Source organism: Cavia porcellus, unplaced genomic scaffold (assembly GCF_034190915.1).
Source record: "Cavia porcellus strain 051 isolate PalLab524CR breed Dunkin Hartley unplaced genomic scaffold, mCavPor4.1 scaffold_17, whole genome shotgun sequence".
NCBI classification, from domain to species: Eukaryota; Metazoa; Chordata; class Mammalia; order Rodentia; family Caviidae; genus Cavia; species Cavia porcellus.
The window spans coordinates 64,374,923-64,393,746 of record NW_026947500.1 but is presented as its reverse complement, the minus strand read 5'-3'; the positions used below and the strand labels follow the sequence as shown (position 1 = coordinate 64,393,746).

General features: G+C 54.4%; 1 protein-coding gene and 1 non-coding gene across 6 annotated transcripts; both read left to right on the top strand.

The window, feature by feature from the left end:
- The first annotated feature begins 382 nt into the window (after positions 1-382).
- On the top strand, positions 383-18,235 carry Tnpo2 (transportin 2). Of its 5 annotated transcripts, none has more exons than XM_063228414.1 (25): positions 383-528; positions 1,869-1,980; positions 3,205-3,280; positions 3,355-3,504; positions 6,067-6,173; positions 6,258-6,391; positions 6,471-6,552; positions 6,627-6,749; positions 6,853-6,971; positions 8,022-8,082; positions 8,158-8,323; positions 8,414-8,566; positions 11,676-11,901; positions 12,106-12,277; positions 12,528-12,614; positions 12,688-12,795; positions 12,884-13,042; positions 14,382-14,469; positions 14,623-14,721; positions 15,181-15,276; positions 15,581-15,656; positions 15,767-15,866; positions 15,944-16,018; positions 16,132-16,233; positions 16,337-18,235. In XM_063228414.1, the coding sequence occupies exons 2-25, from the start codon at positions 1,882-1,884 to the stop codon at positions 16,415-16,417; spliced, it is 2,739 nt and encodes a 912-aa protein (XP_063084484.1). In that variant the 5' UTR covers positions 383-528; positions 1,869-1,881; the 3' UTR covers positions 16,418-18,235. The 5 variants fall into 5 exon arrangements, with proteins under 5 accessions (XP_063084484.1, XP_003468413.1, XP_003468412.1 ...); XM_003468365.5 differs by having other exon boundaries at positions 15,551-15,656; positions 16,132-16,259; XM_003468364.5 differs by having other exon boundaries at positions 384-528; positions 16,132-16,259.
- On the top strand, positions 11,954-12,026 carry LOC111756339 (small nucleolar RNA SNORD41). Its single transcript, XR_002790827.1, has one exon. It is a non-coding gene; the product is annotated as a small nucleolar RNA SNORD41 (small nucleolar RNA).
- Positions 18,236-18,824: the final 589 nt, after the last annotated feature.

The window sequence follows — 18,824 nt, the reverse complement described above, 5'->3', positions numbered from 1 at the left end:
GTAGGCGCTTATGCCGCTGAGCTAAATCCCCATCCCTGACCTCTGCCTCTTTTTTACACGTGTATGTGACTTCCAGTTATCTTCTGGATGGGAGGAGCATGGATTTAGCCCTTGGAGGGAGTGGGGCAATAAAGGTGCATTGGTTCTGATGGGAGTGTGCGGGTCCATGATACACTAAAGGTCCCCCAACTTTATTGGCTTCAGCAAAGAACTGCGGTCAGGCCTGTACCAGATGCTGAGAAAACGATAGGATGGGAGGACCCACTGTCTAGAGAGGCCAAGAGGCCGCAACTTTTTCGTCACGTGACCGGGATATCGCTGGGCCTGAGACTCACTAGTGCCAGGTCACGTGAAGTGGCTGTGCCTTCCGATTGGCTCGACTTGGCCAGTTTAAACGGCCTACGGAAGCCGTAGTGGTCCATATGCAGGCGCTTTTTTTTTTTCACTCCCTCTTTTTGGTTCCCTCCTTCCGCGCGAGTCTCTAGAGAAGCCGGAGCGCTAGGCGCCGCCGCTGCTGCCTAGGGTCCGGTAAGTGGGCCTCACTCAAGAGTCCGACCTGTTCTGCTCCGGCTTGCTTCGACCTTCGCCTGACTCTGGGCCTGCGCCGTGCGCGGCCGCGGTGCGCGGGCCGCTCCCGATCCAGAAAGACCGAGAACCCGGTTGGGCCGGATCCTCGAGGCCGGGAAAACGGGCCGGGCGGGGGAGGGGGCCCGAGCCGAGGGGGTGGGGCCTCGGGGCCAGGCCAGGTCGGGGTGCTGCGAGGAGCGGGCCAGTGGGGCGCCTGGCTTGGGCTGGAGGGGCTCTGATTGGGGGACGCGTCCGGGGACTCCTCAGGGCCTGACTGGGGACGTCGCGAGGATCGGGTGTGTGCGGGCCTCTTTCGGCTGGGCTTGGTTGGGTCTGCCGGGGGAGGCCGTACGGAAAGTTGGAGGGGAGCTGTCGGCCCTGGAGGAGGGAGCGTCCGACCGGCCTGGAGGGGCTTCGCGGCGACCCAGGGATCCGTTGGAAAGGACGGGGGGCGGGCCCGCTCGGCCGGGCCTAGTCGAAGAAGCCACAGGGGCGGGCAAAGCGGGGTCCGGGGGCTTGGCGGAACTTGATTGGGGGAGGCCGTAAAGCCCAGTCTCCTGAAGTTAACTGCTGACGGGGCGCAGGCTGGGAGGAGGAGAGGCTTGGCCCGGCCTGGTTGGGGGGGACCCGTCCGTGGGTTTGGGGCTGGCTTCTCGGGGTTGGCGGGCTTGGCTGGTTCTCGTTGCAAGGACCGAGCGAAACCCGACTGGGGATTACTTTGGGACTGGGTCGGGTTAGGCATAAAAAGAAGGAGGGCGTCTAGTGTTTGCCGAGATTGAAGGGCCAGAGTGGAATAGGTTACAGGGACCCGCACGGGACACTGCACGTAGGGGAGCTCAGGGACGAGAAGAAGGAAGGAGGCCGCTGGGATCTTTCAGGAGCAAGGGGTTCTTCAGGGACTGCGCCTGCACCTAGGAGACCGCGAGGGTCGGGGCGCTGTCTGGGGCGGAGCCTCGCCCGGTTGCTGCGAGGGAGCTGGAAGCTTTGGGACCCGCAGCTGGGGGCTACGACAGCGTGGATCATAGTGGGAAGAGGGTATCGCGTGGGGTCCGATGCGGTATTGCCCAGCCACACATCAGGTCCCCTGCCTGCACTCCGGAGCCTGCCACTGTGTGGCGACGATGGCACAGCGTCGTGGACCCCGTATCTGGGCGGGTGTGAATTAGGGACCACCGAAGCTGGTCCTCCCGAGTGCACTGCCTTCCTCACATAGCTGCCTCTGGCTCTGAGGCTCAACCTGGGTCTCACGTGGAACCCTAGAGCCTTGGCGCTGACTCTGCCCCTACCCCCCCCCCCCCCAGCTTGCCTTGTGCCATGGACTGGCAGCCTGACCAGCAGGGCCTGCAGCAGGTCCTGCAGCTGCTCAAAGACTCGCAGTCTCCCAACACAGCCACGCAGCGCATAGTGCAGGATGTATCCTTCCTTCCTACTGGGGTTGGGGGTAGGGTGAGATGTGGGGAGGATGGACAGTGGAGAGGGCCTTGCTCCCTAATCCCCAGACTGCTTGCTGTAGGGAAGAGAGCATGGCACTGGGAGAGAATAAAGGGTTTACATTTCTGGGCCCCATTTCCAGTGCTGTGGGGTCTGGTAGGAGAAATGATAAAAACAGTTGATATCCATGGAGACTTACTCCTTGGACCACAAGAGTAAATACAGTTACTCTCCCCGTTTTACAGGTGGGGACATCAAGGCTTGGGAAAACGACTTGCCCAGGGTGGTCACAGCTAAGTAGTGGAGCTGTAATGAGAAGTCCAGCAGTCAGGATGAGGGAGGGGCAGTGGCCGGTGAGGAGGGAGATGACTAAAGTTTGGGGTTTGTTTAGGCTTTGTAGTCAAAAGCATGCACAAGGCCCTGGATTTGTTCCGCTGCAAAAAAAATTTTTCCCCCAGTCATCAAAGTATATATGGTGCTGGTTGTGAAGACTAATGCCTATAGTTCCTTCATTTGGGAGGCTGAGGCAGGAGGATTGTTGCAAGTTAGAGATCAACCTGGCAAGATGGTTGAAGGCCAGCCTGAACTAGATAGCAAGAGAGTGAGATTTTTGTCTTAAAAAGCAAAAAAAAAAAAAAAAAGAGGATTGAAAAAATACATTATTTAAACACTAGAAAATTTGGGTGCTTCATCTGGTAAAAGTGGAACTGGAACCTGAGGGCCTGGTGCCTGTTGACCTTGAGCTCCCTTTGTAGCATGGGCTGGTCTCAAACTCGACTCCTGCCTCAGCCTCCGGAGTGATGGGATTACCCCTTGATGCTCTCCTCTCTTTTTTCTTGGTATTTTGAGACCAGGTCTCCTAGTGATACAGTTCAGGCTGTCCTTGAACTCCTAGTGATCCTCTGGGCTCAGCCTCCTGGTGCTGGGATTATAGGCATGTACCATGAAGTCTGGCTTGGGATTAGAGGCAGACGTCAGCTGCTCCCATCAGTGCTAGGGCTTCTCTGGTCCTCGAAGGCACTACAGGGGTGTCAAAAGCTGGCAGCAGCTCAGGGCAGACTTGATGTGTCTGAAGTGCTCTGTGGTGGTCTGGGCAACGGGTTGAGTGGCAGCTGGGTCCTATTGGGCCCAGGTGCCCTCAGCTGCAAAGCTGCTTCCCTGTGTGGGGAAGGCTTTTGTTTCCCAAGCCCCTTAACAGTCTGACAGAAACTCAAGCAACTCAACCAGTTTCCTGACTTCAACAACTACCTGATCTTCGTGCTGACCAGACTCAAAACGGAAGGTATGCCTTTGTGCCCCTCCCTGGTACAGTCCACTACCCTAACTGGCTCCTGAACCTCAGCCCTGTTCCCTCAGATGAGCCCACCCGCTCCCTCAGTGGCCTCATCCTGAAGAACAATGTGAAGGCTCATTACCAGAGCTTCCCGCCTCCCGTGGCTGACTTCATCAAGCAGGAGTGTCTCAACAACCTTGGTGACGCCTCCTCACTCATCCGGGCCACTATAGGTGAGAAAGGGAAGGCGTCCCTGGGCCCAGCCTGGTCTCGGCGGTGGGCCAGGGAGCCCTGCAGCTGTCTCAGGGCGTTGTTCTCTGTGTGCTGTTGTAGCACCCTGTGCGATGGTTCTGTTGCTGTTGCTCTTTGACAGCTCAGGAGACTGAGGCCCTGGCTGCTGTGGGTAACGGAGGTGGGAAACCTGGCAAGAGTGCAGATCTGCATTCCGGAATGCTTTCCCTCTGGAAACAGCCATTCTCACTAGGAGGACAGTGACTGAGTGCCCACAATTTTGTGATAAGCCAGGCGTGGGATCACATGCCTGAAATCCCAGCAGTTGGGAGGCTGAGGCTGAGGAAGGAGGATCTCAGAGTTCAAGGTCAACCTTAAGTACATAGTCAGACCTTGTCTCAAAAAATAAAAACAGGTCCAGGGATATAGTTTAGTGACACAGGCCCCTGCCGGGCAAGTTTGAGGTCTTGAGTTTGATTCCTGACCAGCTGTGGCTCTAGGCTAAGCACTGAGGCTCTTATAGTTAAACAGCAGGGCTTACTGCTTAGCTAACTCACAGTGGTGCCCAGGGCTCCTGTGATGGGACTTTTCCAACTGTTGAAAGGCTGGCTGGGGAAGGTACAGGAGGGTGATTGGGAGTTAACCGGAGGAGTCACCCTGGAAAGTGTTTTACTCCTTAGTAAATGTTACCATCTTACACAGTTCCCATTAAATCTGTGAAGCCAATGTGAAGTGTTGAATTAGGTACCGGGGAGGTTGAGGCAGGAGAATCAAGGTCAAGGCCAGCTTGGGTAACATAGAAAACATAGTCCTGTTTCAGTCCATAGGTCGACAGGCAGACCTCAAAACTTTAATTACTCATTTATTAATTTTTGAGCTAGCTTCCTTCTATGTAGTCCAGGGTGGCCTCAAACTAATTCTCTACCTGAGCCTCCTGAGTAGTAGATTATAGGAATGTGCCTGATTTAGACCTCCACATTAAAAGTTTCTTCTAGGGGCTGGGGATTTAGCTCAGCGGCATAAGCACCTGCCTTGCAAGAAGGCAGTCGTGAGTTCGATCCCTGGTACGGATAAAAACGAAAAAAGACCAAAAAAAAAAAAAAAAAAGTTTCTTCTGAAAAGAAATTCATGGGATTTGGTGACTCATTGCTATAGTCCCAGCACTTGGGGGCTTGAGGTAGGAGATTGCTGTGAGTTTGAGGCTGACCTGGGCCTCATAGTGAGTTCATGCCAGCCTGGATTACATAGTAGGACTCTGTCTCAAACCCCCAAAAAATGAAATAAAAAGGAAAAGAAGACTGTGAGCCAGGGGTGGTGAGACATGCCCATAATCCCAAGATTGGGAGGCTGAAGCAGGAGGATCACACAGAGCTCATCTGGTTGACATAGTGGGACCGGCTTAGATTTTGAAAAACAAAAATGCAAAGACGGTCATGGTCTGCGGGTATTAACTCAGTGTGCAGATCCTGTGTTCAATCCCCAGTGCTATAAAGGAAAAAAAGGTAAATAAAGGCTAGATCTAAGGGCAGGGTCTCATGGTGGACTAGTTTAGTGTCCTCCCTGTCTGCCCACTTGCCCTAGGAGGTACCTTCACAGTGCTGGGTGGGGAGCAGGGCCCCTTGAGACTTGGGAGTAGCATCTTCTACCCCCTGGGAAACACTGCCATCTTGTGGAGTTTGGTGAGAGCGCCTGGCTTCAGCTGGGCTGCCAGGTGGTTCTGCTGCCTTTAGGCCTCCCAAATCTGCTGTATTGCCTGTGGGTGTCCGCACTCAGTGGAGTCCCAGCAGCTGTCCTCTGTGCTCCCCACTTCCCACCTCCCTCCTCCCACGCTCCTGTTCATACATCTCTCTGTGAGCATACTGGGCCTTGCCTCCCCTGGGCCTTTGCCCTGGCCACACTCTCCCCAGATCCCTGGATTTCTCCTTCCTAACTTGCTTTGTCTCTCTCAGGTCTCTGCTCACATGTCAAGGTGTCACCCTGATGACACCTGCTCTGACCCCCAGCTTAAAATTGCTCTCTTCTCTCTCACCCCTTGCCAGCCATCTTTTCTCTTTTATTGCCCCCTTTGGCATGGGGCCTCCTGGTTCTCTCACTTTTTTTCCTTTTCCTCCTCTTTTTTTTTTTAATTTATTGGTTTATATTTTAGTACTAGGAATTGAACTCACGACCTCGTGCTTGCCAGGCATGTACTGTGCCACTGAACTGTATCCCCAGCCCTACTTTTTTATTTTGAGGCGGGGTCTTGCTAAGTCTCTTTCAGTTACTCGGACTGGGCTGAACCTTTCATCCTCCTGTCTCAGCTTACTACAGAGCTGTGGTGACAGCTGTGTGCCCCGTCTTCACGTAGGCTGGGGCTGGCTCACAGAGAGATCAGAGGGTGTTGGCAGAGTCAGCTGATGCTGGGGCTGTGACTTGGCCGAACACTTGCCTGGAATGCACGAAGCCCAAGTTTGATCTGTAGCACCCTCAGCAGAGGGGGCCATGTAGGCTGCAGTGGGGTGATGAGTATGGCGGGCAGGGCACAGGGCCACCCTGAGGCTGCCTCCTCTGCCTAACTGCCCCAGGTATTCTCATCACCACCATCGCCTCCAAGGGGGAGCTGCAGATGTGGCCCGAGCTGCTGCCTCAGCTGTGCAACCTGCTCAACTCAGAGGATTACAATACTTGTGAGGTGGGTGGTGGGCTGCAGCCTCTGTCCAGGTAGGGACCAGGGCCTGGGCTGGGACCAGGCCCACCTCCCCATCTTTCCATGCAGGGGGCCTTTGGAGCGCTGCAGAAGATCTGCGAAGACTCCTCGGAGCTCCTGGATAGTGATGCACTCAACAGGCCCCTCAACATCATGATCCCCAAGTTCTTGCAGTTCTTCAAGCATTGCAGCCCCAAGATCCGGTGGGTGCATGCGCCCTGCAGGGTGGCTAGGCATGAGGGGATGGGGTGGGGCAGGGCTGATGCATCTGCGCCGTACCAGGTCCCACGCCATTGCCTGTGTGAACCAGTTCATCATGGACCGGGCCCAGGCACTGATGGATAACATCGACACTTTCATCGAGGTGGGTGGCTGGCTGGCCTGGGGCGGGCGGGGCTGCCCAGGGCCCTGAGGCGGCTGACCCAGCCTGGCTTGCAGCATTTGTTTGCCCTGGCTGTGGATGATGACCCTGAGGTGCGGAAGAATGTGTGCCGCGCCTTGGTGATGCTTCTGGAAGTGCGGATCGACCGGCTCATCCCCCACATGCACAGCATCATCCAGGTGTGCATGCCCAGGGCCTGCCCAGATGGGTGGCAGGCAGCAGTGGGGTTGGGGAGACACCTGTGGTGGGTGTGACCTCAGCCTCTCTCCTGCCCACCCTCAGTACATGCTGCAGAGGACCCAGGACCACGACGAGAACGTGGCCCTCGAGGCCTGTGAGTTCTGGCTGACGCTGGCTGAGCAGCCCATCTGTAAGGAGGTCCTGGCCTCCCACCTGGTCCAGTGAGTGTCGCTTTGCCCCTTCCTGCCTGTTTCCACCCCTGCTGTGCCTGTGTCTTCCCTCCCGCTTGCCTGATGGGACTGCCTCAGTCCACATCCTCCATGTGTGTTTTGACTTGAAAAAAATGAGGGAATTGATGAGACTCCAGGCAAGGCTGGATCCCGGTGCTCCGACTGTGAAAGGCATCTGTCTAGCCTCAAACCTGTTTCCTGTGCTCTGGGCTTTGTGTTATATCAGGCATCGTTTTCTTGGACAGGACTGTGGTCCTTCTTGTCCTCCTACTTTAGGGAGCTCAGATAAAGAAGTTTCTCTTCCTAAGAGTCTTTAACAAAAGGCCTAGATTCAGCCCTTTGTGACCAATTTGAGCTACTTATCCCTGAATGTTTTTTTTTTTTTCCCCTCCCCAATACTAGGGATGGAACTCAGGGCTTATACCCCCAGTTCTTTTTTTATTTTTTATTAAAAATTTTTTTTTTGGTATCAGGGATTGAACTCATCCCTTCCCTTTTTTATTTTTTATTTTGAGACACAGTTTCACTTAAGTTACCCAGACTGGGCTCAAACTTGTAATCCTCCTGCCTCAGCCTTTCAAATTCTGGCATCACAGTCACAGTCTCATGCCCAGCTTATTAGGATAATGGGTGGGGGGCTGGGGCAAAGGCTGAGACCAGAGTAGACAGTGGGGTTGTTTCATGCAGACAGGGAGTTCTGTCAGGACTCTGCAACTGTGAGGTCCACGGGCTCTGCTGAGGGTCCAGGCGCACACCTGCTTGTGTCCCAGCCTGGCTGGCTCATCCCGTCGCAGCCATGTTGCCTTGTGCTGTGCTGGGGACCAGGTGCTGCTGCAAGGTTTCCAGTGTATTCTGAGCTTTGGGAGGTACTGGGTGGCCAGGTCTGGGTCAGGAGCTCTTTTGTGGTGCCAGGAATGATGTCATCTCATTACGATGGCTAGACGTAGGCTGGTCCACGTGGGAGTGCACAGCCTGAGCCCTGCCAGGGCCGCTGCCCGAGCTCCTCCCCGCCCGATTCCTTGAGCAGCCTCTCTCCTGCAGGTTGATCCCCATCCTCGTGAACGGCATGAAGTACTCCGAGATTGACATCATCCTGCTCAAGGTCAGGCACAGGTGGTGAGGCCGGGGCTGTGCTGGGCTGAGGTCTCCAGTGTGCTGAGCCCTTTGCTTGCCCCAGGGGGATGTGGAGGAGGATGAGGCGGTGCCTGACAGTGAGCAAGACATCAAGCCACGCTTCCATAAATCACGCACGGTGACGCTGCCCCACGAGGCTGAGCGACCCGATGGCTCTGAGGACACAGAGGATGATGATGATGACGACGCACTGTCTGACTGGAACCTGAGTGCGTGGCTCACTCTGGGGACGCAGGGTGGCTTGCCTCCTTGGCAGGGGGGACGTCCTGGCTGAGTCTGCCTGCCTCTGTGCCCTGCAGGGAAATGCTCTGCAGCTGCACTAGATGTCCTCGCCAATGTGTTCCGGGAGGAACTGCTGCCCCACCTCCTGCCCCTCCTCAAGGGCCTTCTGTTCCACCCTGAGTGGGTGGTCAAGGAGTCTGGCATCCTGGTGCTGGGGGCCATCGCCGAGGGTGAGTCCTGCCTGCCTGCCTGCCTGCACCCCGAGCTGCCTGCCGCTGCCCTGCATTTTAATGCGAGTCTTGGAACTGGCCTGGCAGTGCTGGGTGGAGGCCTTATTGTCCCTTTCTGAGAACTCCTGGTTCTTTTTTTGTTTGCTTGTTTTGTTTGTTTGAAACAGAGTCTCACTATGCAGTTCAGGCTGGCCTTGAACTTGTGAGGATCTTCTTGCTTCAGCCTCCTGAGTGCTGGGGTTAAAGGTGTGTGCCACCCTGCCTGGAGAACTCTAGATTCTTGGTCCTCCCCTTGGCCTGTATTCCTGAAAGGAACCCCAAACCCCAGCATGGAGGCCTTTGGCTTGGTTCTCCCAGGCAGGTCCAGCTCGGCAGGCCGGAGGGCTCTGCAGCTGTCATACACCTGGTGCTTGCCACTACCTGCACATTACTCCAGACCCCCAGGGTCTCAGACAGCAGGTCCCAGAGTCAGCGTCTCTTTGCTGCAGTCCCCAGGGCACTGCTGGGCCTCGAGCATTCCTGCTGAAGGAGAAGTGGCCAGCAAAGGCGTTTGCGCAGATTGATGCAGCCCACTGTGTTGCTGGTGGGGTTTTTCAGCTCCTTTTCCCAGGGGCACATAAAGCATGGCTTAGGGCAGGGCTGTGGCCTTTGCTGCACATGCGGTCATGTGTGACTGCGTCAGAACCCAGAACAGCAGCAGAATCCCAGAGCTGGATGGCTTAGTTGTTTTGTTTTTTCAAATCTATTTTAATAACAAAGAGAAAACAAAACAAAATTTCAAAACACATCCATCAGGGTAGCAGTGGCGCATATGTTGCACATTGTCACCCCCAAATCATTTCCCCAGAGTGCAAGACATCTGCATTCAGTTATCTGAACTATACTGGCACAAATCTTTCTCTTTGGTGAACTCCAAGAAATCAGTAATCTTTTTTATATACATGTATGTGTGTGTGTCTGTGTGTGTATACATAGTTCTTTCAGCTTGTCACACTAGTAAGACAACACAGTGTTTGCACGTGTATCTTCACGAATGAGTATGTTCTCAAGTTGCATCTATTCACCTATAAGTCTCTAGCTTATCTATGACTAAGGAGTACTCCATTGTATAAAAATGTCTTTTTTTTTTGTACCAGGGATTGACTCAAGACCTAGCACTTGCCAGGCAGGCACTTATGCCACTGAGACAAATCCCTGGCCCTACCACATCTTTTTTATCCATTCCTTAGATAATGGGCATTTAGGTTGTTTCCAAGTCTAGCTATTACAAATTGTGCTGCTATAAACATGGGTGCACATATATCACTGTGGTATGATGTTTTTCATTCTTTTGGGAAGATATATAGAAGGAATAGCTGGGTCGAATGGGACTCTATCTAGTTGTAGTTTTTGAGGAATCTCCACACTGATTTCCACAGTGGTTGCACCAGTCTGCATTCCCACCAACAATGGAGAAGGGTTCCTGTTTCCCCACAGCCCTTCCAGCATTTATTATTGGTTGATTTCTTGATAATGGCCATTCTTCCTGGGATGAAGTGAAATCTGCGCTTTTTAAATTTGCATCTTGAATGACCTGCAATGTTTAGTATTTTTTTCACTTTATTTGCTGTTTGTATTTCTTCTAGATGGCTTAGTTTTTAGGAGGGCTGGAGATGTGGCTCAGTGGAGTGTTTGCATGGCATATGCAAGTACCTAGGTTCTATTCCCGCACTGCAAAGAAAAAGAAAAAAAAAATGTGTATGCTTCGTGTAATCCCAGCACTCTTGGGAGGCTGTGGCAAGAGAATTGCAAGTTTGAACCCGGTTAACTCGTGACTTAGTGAGACCTGGCGTCAGAGCAAAAAGGACTAGGGATGTAGCTCAGTGCAGAGGCCCTGGATTCAATCCCTAACATGTTAAACAAACAAACAAAAAACCTCAAGGGAAAGGTTTCTGGGTGTAATGTGTGTCCTGTGTGAGGAGCGTGTCTTATCTTGGGCAACATGTGTGCATCTATTAAGGGTAGTCTGTGTGCAGTTTGTAGTGACAGGGAAAGGTCTAGAGAAACTGACTGCAGCCTGGTAGAAGTAGACTACAGTCTGAGTATTGCAGAGATGGGAGCAAGGCTAGCTTGAACACATAGTGCCTGGAACTAGCGCCCTACCTCAGCTGCATCCTGGACACCCTTGTCTTTGCCTTCAGTAGGTACAATACAAAAGCCTGCTCATCCTCTTCCACCTTGTCTTTAAGACAAGTCTCGATATGCAGTTCAGGTGGGCCTTGAGCCCACTTTGTAACCCAGTCTGGTCTCGAACTCGCTGCAATCCTCCTGCCCCAGCCTGCTGAGTGCTGGGATTACAGGTGTGCGCCACCATGCCTGGTTTCCACCTTGTCTTAACAGCCCAACCACCACCACCAAAAAAAGAGAGAGATGCTTGATTCTAACAAAAAGAAACTAGGCTCAGTTACGTATACCTGTAACCCCAGCACTCTGGCAGGAGGTTCACAAGTTGGAGTCCATCCTGGTGAATTTAGAGGAACCCTGTCTAAAAAAGTAACGGAAGGGACTGGCTTGTAGCTCAGTGGCAGTGTATCCCAATGGCTGATCCCAGGACCACATCGGAAGAGTAGGACATGGTGTGAGTTGGTGGTGGGACATTGGCTTAGTGTGCTCAAGATGCTGGGTTGCATCCCCCTGCACTAGAGACAAAAAGCCTCAGCTACTCAGGAGATGGTAGTTCAAGGCCAGCCTGGATAAGTTAGCAAGCACCTGTCTTGAAACTAGAAAAATAAAAAAAGAGGGCTAGAAATGTATGTTAATAGTGGAGTGTTGCCTCTGGGTTCCATCCCAGGACTTCAAAAACAGTTAAAGAAACACGCGTCTAAGGGTGTCAAATGAGAAGTGCTTTGGTGCTTCCAACCCAGCTGGGCTGCTGTGCTACTCCTGCATCTGAGAACCAGTAAGTAGCCAGAAAAGAGCAGCACCAGATGAGATGCAGCTCGTGTTTTCCTCCTGCCTGTCTTTGCCTCTCATCAATTACTCGAAGTGACTGTGCCTGTTTCCCCACACCTTTCTGTGAGGACACCATGCCTTGGTCTTATCCCAGGGCCCTTTTTTCTCTGGTTTTTAGGCTGCATGCAGGGCATGGTGCCCTACCTGCCCGAGCTGATCCCACATCTTATCCAGTGCCTGTCGGACAAGAAGGCTCTGGTCCGCTCTATCGCCTGCTGGACTCTGAGCCGCTATGCCCACTGGGTGGTCAGCCAGCCGCCCGACATGCACCTTAAGCCCCTGATGACGGAGCTGCTCAAGCGCATCCTGGATGGCAACAAGAGGGTGCAGGAAGCAGCCTGCAGGTGACCCTTGACCTCCTGAACCCACACTTACTCTGAATGCCCCACTGGCCCCTGGGAAGTGATGACATACTTATGTGACTGCTGACATGCCCTGATTTCTCTTGTATTCGTACTGGCTGATCCCATGGGCACCTTCCTTCCCACCTGCCTGTGGCTGGTGCTGCTGCTGGGTCCACTGAGCCCTCTGCCTCATCCTCCCCCCAGTGCCTTTGCCACCCTGGAGGAGGAGGCCTGCACGGAGCTGGTGCCCTACCTCAGCTATATCCTGGACACCCTCGTCTTTGCCTTTGGCAAGTACCAGCATAAGAACCTGCTCATCCTCTATGATGCCATTGGCACCCTGGCAGACTCTGTGGGCCACCACCTCAACCAGCCGGTGAGACCTCAGAGTGGTCCCTCTTCCCCAGTGACAGTCCCAAGTCACATATGTGCCTGGCCATCGGTGTGGCTGAGATCTGGACAGATGGCCCCTTTGGACCCGCCCTACCCTGCTCCCAGTCTAGAAGGGAGGTAGTTCTGAGACACTGGGGTATGCCCTGTGCCAAGGAGTTGGGAGGCACCGATGTGGACAGGCAGAGGAGCATTGTCCTCCACCCATGGAGCCCTACTTCCTGCCTCTCTCCCAGGAGTACATCCAGAAGCTGATGCCCCCACTTATCCAGAAGTGGAATGAGCTCAAGGATGAAGATAAGGATCTCTTTCCCCTGCTGGAGGTGAGTACCTTCAGGTCCCTTCCCATCACCCCCAGGCCCTGCCTGGTATCACCTTGGTGCTCCCTCTCCTCAGTGCCTGTCGTCAGTGGCCACCGCCCTGCAGAGTGGCTTCCTGCCCTACTGTGAGCCTGTCTACCAGCGCTGTGTCACCCTGGTGCAGAAGACACTGGCTCAAGCCATGGTGAGCACCTGATAGCACCTACCCACTCTGCTGCTGCTCAGCTCTGGCTTGCGCACTCCTCACTCTGCTCCCGCCCTCCTGTACCCAGATGTACACCCAGCACCCCGAGCAGTATGAGGCCCCCGACAAGGACTTCATGATTGTGGCATTGGACCTGCTCAGTGGCTTGGCTGAGGGCCTGGGTGGCCATGTGGAGCAGCTGGTGGCCCGAAGTAACATCATGACATTGCTTTTCCAGTGCATGCAGGTGGGTAGGTGCCCTGTGCAGATCAGGACCTTCTCTGGCCTTTTCCGAGGACTGGTAGTGAAACGGGCACAGTGACCACACCCAGCAGCTTATGGGAGGTGCTAGGTTTCTGCTTGTGCCTGACAGACATCAGGGGAAAGGAAGCCTGAAAAGAAAAGCTTCTGAGTGTTTAAAAAGTGATTCAGAGCCAGGTGTGGTGGTACACCCCCATCATCCTAGGACTCTGGGAGGCTGAGGCAAGATACTTGAGCCCCGCCTGGGCAACTTAGCAAGAATAAGGAACTCTTTTAAAGGGTCGGGAATGATCTTCAGTGGGAATGAAGGCCCTGAGTTTAATCCCCAGACCCCAGAAATGTGTTTCAAGTAAGGCAAATAAAATCTCATTAACGAAAGCAAACACAACTTGATAAGATGTTCACCTGTAACCTGAGCTCCTTGAGGCTGAGGCAGGATGATCTCAAGTTCATGGGCAGGATAGTAGATGTAGCTCAGTGGTAGTGTCCTTTGGCTGTAGGACCTCAGCCTTGCCCCCAAACGATGAAGACACAACCCTGGGAGGCCCATGACCACATTGGGATAGGCTGCCACATTGTCTGATAGGCTGCCCAGCCCATTCCACAAGTTCATCTACTTTCGAAGAGTAACAAAGCAAACAGGGCTAGCGGTAGAGCTTGACAGTAGTCTTTAGCTTTGCACAAGTGAGGCCATGGATCCCATTCCTGGTTCCAGCATGAACAGCGTGAAGAAAAAGAAGCAAACAATGTTGAAAATCAAAAATAGAAAATGTGAGGCTGATTGTGTTGGTTCTCTCCTGTCATCCTAGCACTGGGAAGGCTGAGGCAGGAGGATTGCTGGTTGAGGCCAGCCTGTACTACACAGTTTAAGGCTAAGCTGAACTGTATAGCAAGACCCTGTTTCAAAAACAAAACAAAAATAGAAATGTGAAGGCATCTGCTGTCCTCCTCGTATAGCTGTCTCTGTCTCGGTGATTCATGGTAATGTAGCTGCTATGTAAATAGTCAGGTATGTGCTACTCTTCAGAGGGTGATGATCAGAGAGAGGCTGCATGTGAGCAGGACAGCCGCAGGGCTTCTTATGCAGTGCTGGACCACACTGCTGCTGGCCAACAGCCCTGGTCCTTTTGGTTTCTTTCTGAGCATTTTCCATCCCTGGTTGGTTGGATGAACCTGCAGACGCACAGGTAGCTGTGGATGCAGTTGGCGGCAGTGATGTGTCTCTGCAGCTGTGTCCCTAGAGCTGGGTCCCAGTAGGGGACAGGTGGCTGGAGCCTCCACCCTCAGGGCCAGGAGGTATACACTGACCCGTCTCCACCCCCTAGGATTCGATGCCTGAGGTCCGGCAGAGCTCTTTCGCCCTCCTGGGGGACCTCACCAAAGCCTGCTTCATCCACGTCAAGCCCTGCATTGGTGAGCCCCTGTCCCATCCCCAGCCTTGTGTGGTAAGATGTGCCCACCCAGAGAGGACCATGACCAACTGGGATGTGTCCGTACTGCCTGCTGGCCAGTTGCAGGAGCTCATCCACGCTGGCCTTCCTGCTTACCCCTCTCCTTCCCCACCAGCTGAGTTCATGCCCATCCTGGGTACCAACCTGAACCCCGAGTTCATCTCTGTCTGCAACAATGCCACATGGGCCATCGGGGAGATCTGCATGCAGATGGGTGAGTCTTGTCCTAGCACGGGTGTGGAGGCCCAGCTCTAACTGACAGACTCACAGTTGACTAAGGCCAAGGGAACGCAGTGGAGGGTTTTCCTGGGGGCAGAGTCAAGGGCTGAGAGACCATCTGTGATTGGTTTTTCCAGAGGTATGACTAGAGGGCAGCTTGGATTGGACAATGGACGATGGTTGGCCAACTTGGGCTACTTTTCCCAAGGGAGGGGACTTCTGGGCAGTGTGGTCTCCTCAGTCTGTCCTGGGACTCTTGAGAAGACTGGTGTTGGGAAGGCCGGGGGTCTGTCTGTCTGGCCCATGGCTTCAGCTGGGAAGCAGCCAGAGGTGCTGCACTCCCTTAGTGGCTGTGGCCTTTGGGTGGCCATGGGTCAGGAAGTGGGTTCGGTACCCTTGCATGCCCACTGTGAGTGCAGCAGGCAATGCAGCAATCTGCTTGGCGGGTTCCCAGGGGCCGAGATGCAGCCCTATGTGCAGATGGTCCTCAACAACCTGGTGGAGATCATTAACCGGCCCAACACACCCAAGACACTGCTGGAAAATACAGGTGGGTGTCAGCTCACCCGCCTCTTGTCAGTGGGGCTCTGGGCTGGCCAGGGAGGGTGTCCTGAAGCCCTTGATGGGGCCTCTGGGTGGAGCTTTGAAGAAAACTGACCTCAGAGAGATGAGGAAGAAAGCCAGGCTGGGGGGCAGGTCCTGGCCCGGCCAGACTTGGCTGGGCTGGTCCCAGAGACTGGTCCCTTGGGGCCCATGGGACGGGGCTCGATGCCTTGTGCCAGAGGCCACGCCACGTACCGTCCCGGGGCCGCTCGGGGTTGCAGGTCGCCTGACGAGTCCCTCTGCCATTCCAGCCATCACCATTGGCCGCCTGGGCTACGTGTGCCCACAGGAGGTGGCACCCATGCTGCAGCAGTTCATCCGACCGTGGTGGGTGCTGGCCTGGGCCTGCTCGGGGTGGGCTAGGGGCCCCTTGCCCCTTTCCCCCACCAGGTGATGCATATCCTTGCCCCCTGACCTGCCACCCACCTCCGCTGTAGGTGCACGTCCCTCAGGAACATCAGGGACAATGAGGAGAAGGACTCGGCCTTCCGGGGCATCTGCATGATGATCGGTGTCAACCCTGGGGGTGTCGTGCAGGTCGGGCAGCTTGGGCTCTGAGGGGAGGGTGGGGACTGGTCCGGGCGGCCCCTCACATGGGATCCGTCACATTTTAGGACTTTATTTTCTTCTGCGATGCTGTAGCCTCCTGGGTGAGCCCGAAGGATGATCTTCGGGACATGTTTTATAAGGTGAGGCTCCTCTGGGCCCTGCTTGGTTCTCCAGAGGGTACAGATCACAGCCGTGGGCAGCATGATCACCTTGTCCATGCTGCCTCAGCTACCCCCTACTGGTCTCCCTGCAGATCCTCCATGGCTTCAAAGACCAAGTGGGGGAAGAGAACTGGCAGCAGTTCTCAGAGCAATTCCCGCCCCTGCTCAAGGAGAGGCTGGCGGCCTTCTATGGGGTCTAGGCGGATGAGGAGACTGCCAGGTGAGTGTGCCATGGCTGCCCGGCCAGTGTGTGGGCTGAGGACCTGGTGCAGGCCCTGACACATCCTCTCCCCGCAGGTTTCTGTCTGCATCGTTGGAGGGATTGCTTGGGAGCGCGCCGCGTCCAGAAGTCGCTGTGCCCTGGTCGAGGGGGGTTAGGGAGGAGTGAGTGGGACCCAAATCCAGACGCCTTCCCTGTCGGTCCGTCCGTCTGTCCGCCTGCCCCGCTGGGCTGGTTCGGTGGATGCTCGGGCAGATGGGCGGGGCCCCCGTGCTCATCCTACACACTGGGAGGGGGTGGGACTTCATGGGGGGCAGGAGCCCTGATGGGCATCTCAGGCGCCCATGTGGCTCAGCCACAAGGGAGGGAGGAATCCACTCGGCCGAGCAAGTCGGCCTCGGGTGAGGCGGGGATGGCAGGCGGGAGGGGGGTCCTTGTAGAGATGCGTACACTCTCACGTTCACACACGTGGCCACACGCATGTGCGGGCACTGCCCCGCCGTTCCCCCGACTGCATGGAGACAGTAGAATTAGTGAGCCCCTGAGTTACGCCATGCGGCCTTCCGTGTAACCTGCATCTAGAGTCTAAGGAGCTTCTGCTGTGTTGCTGGAGTTGGCGATGATGGGAGAGGGCTGGGGGTTGGGGGTCTCCACTGGGACCAGAACCTGGGCGGGGGGTGGGGGGAGGATGGTCACCTTGGGGCGCCTTGTCAGCACATGCACGCTTTGGACCTGCTCTGCAAACTTCTGTCAGCTCCATGGAGGCCCCAGCCAACTGATGTGTCCCTGTTCTTGTCCCATCCCCACCAGCAGAGTGGGGACCACCGGAGCAGCAGGCCTGGCCAGAGGTCACCCTGTCTCTCTCCCCCATGCTCCAGGGTGAGGCCACGAGCTGCTGGTGCCTGCTCCTCCTCTCTGGTAGCAGTGTTGGGTGAACAAGCTCTCCAAGGCCCCAGGGACCTTCCTCAAGGTCGGGGGCATTGAACACGTGGTGATAGAGGACCCAGGCTTACACTTTGCCAGCAGGAAAGTAAGATGAGGGCTTGGAGAAGAGGGCACTGGTGGAGCGACCTCTGTCCCCTTCCGGTTCCTCTGGGACACCCTGCTCATCAGTGCCCAATGGCCTAGAGACCAAGACTGGGCCAGGATTCCAGAGACACTTCTGGGATGCAGTGGGGATGTGGTTCAGGTGTGGGGGACTCCCCTAGAGGAGGGGGCATAGCTTTTTCCAAGGTGGCCAGATGACGTGGCCTGTAGCCCCCTTAACGTTTTTTTTTTTTTTTTTTTTCCTCTCTTTTCCCCTTTCCTACTCTTTATTCTTTGGGGGACCCCTTGTGTTCTGGGGTTGACTGGAGTCTTCTGTCCCTTACCCTGCTCCATTCACCACTCCAAGGACCTGGATATCTCAACCAGGCCAGACCTGCCTCTTGCAAGGGGCACCAGTGCACATTCCACAATCAGCTGTGTCCCTGCTCCCACCCCAAACTTGAGCAGGTCTCTGTAAGCCATTTATTTTTAAAACACTTTTTAAAAATATGATTTAGCTTTCTGGTAATTACAGTTCTCTAAAGCATCTTCCTCTGGGTCTAGGAGTGCATGGATTGGCTATCTGATGGTATTGGTAACCCTCTCCCCAAGTTGAGGGTTCCATCCACCTCTGGGAAGGGGAGTCTGGTTCTTCTAGTTTTCTTTCCTTTTTTTTTTTTAAGAAAGGTATTTAATTTTTTAATTTATTTTTGGTTGGTTTTTGCACAACGAAGTTTTAGCTTCTCAACCTTCTTCCCTGCCCAGGGCTGTGGACCAGCCTGGCCTTGATCTGCAGTCCTCCCCATTTTCCAAGCCCGGCTTACCCTCTTCCCCTGTGGGCTCCCGGCTCTGTCCATTCGTTATCGTGCTGTGCTGGGGATTGGCGCCGAGGTGGCGTGAGATTCCACTTGTGTAGAACTTTGTTGAGTAAAGATCAGTTTCTTGTGAAACTCTTGGTCTCTGGTTTACTGTGTCCTTGATTTGGTTGTGCTTAGGGGGCCAAGTTAGGGACACACCACACCTGGAAACTTCAGAAATGGGATGCACAGAACTCCAGCCAGGAAGTAAGTGAAGGACAGAGGAAATGAGCCTTGAGACCTCGAGTGTTTCCTACCTTGTAAAATGGGGAGGTGAACGTGAGAGGGGACCCTGTACCGCTCAACTGTTCTGGAGGGATAAATCCCAGCAGAGCATTTTTTTTTTTAAGCACAGAAAAGGCAGATGTTTATTACTCTTAATAGTTACTATGACTAGTATAAATCAGATGTATCTAGTTCGTCAGGTTTGAAAATAAAGTGGCCTTTAAAGACAAAGGTTTTGTTCTTTTTTTATGGGACTCAAACTCAGCTCGCACTTGCCCGGCTGGCACTGCACCACTGAGCTGAATTCCCGGCCCAAAAGATCTTGCAGGCCTCGAACTCGGAGATCTGGCTGGAATTACAGGCCTGTGCCACCAGATCCCGGAGGATGTGCGTGTGAAAACGGTCCCGATGCGTTACGTGCACTATGAATCTACCAAAAGTAATTCGCAGATGTGTA

Bases quoted from the DNA above. Each gene is read 5' to 3' on its own strand.
- Tnpo2 (XM_063228414.1), top strand. From the start codon at position 1,882: ATGGACTGGCAGCCTGACCAGCAGGGCCTGCAGCAGGTCCTGCAGCTG. The intron at 6,750-6,852 runs GTGTGCATGCCC...GCCCACCCTCAG, and splicing joins ACATGCACAGCATCATCCAG to TACATGCTGCAGAGGACCCA. The intron at 15,867-15,943 runs GTCGGGCAGCTT...GTCACATTTTAG, and splicing joins ACCCTGGGGGTGTCGTGCAG to GACTTTATTTTCTTCTGCGA.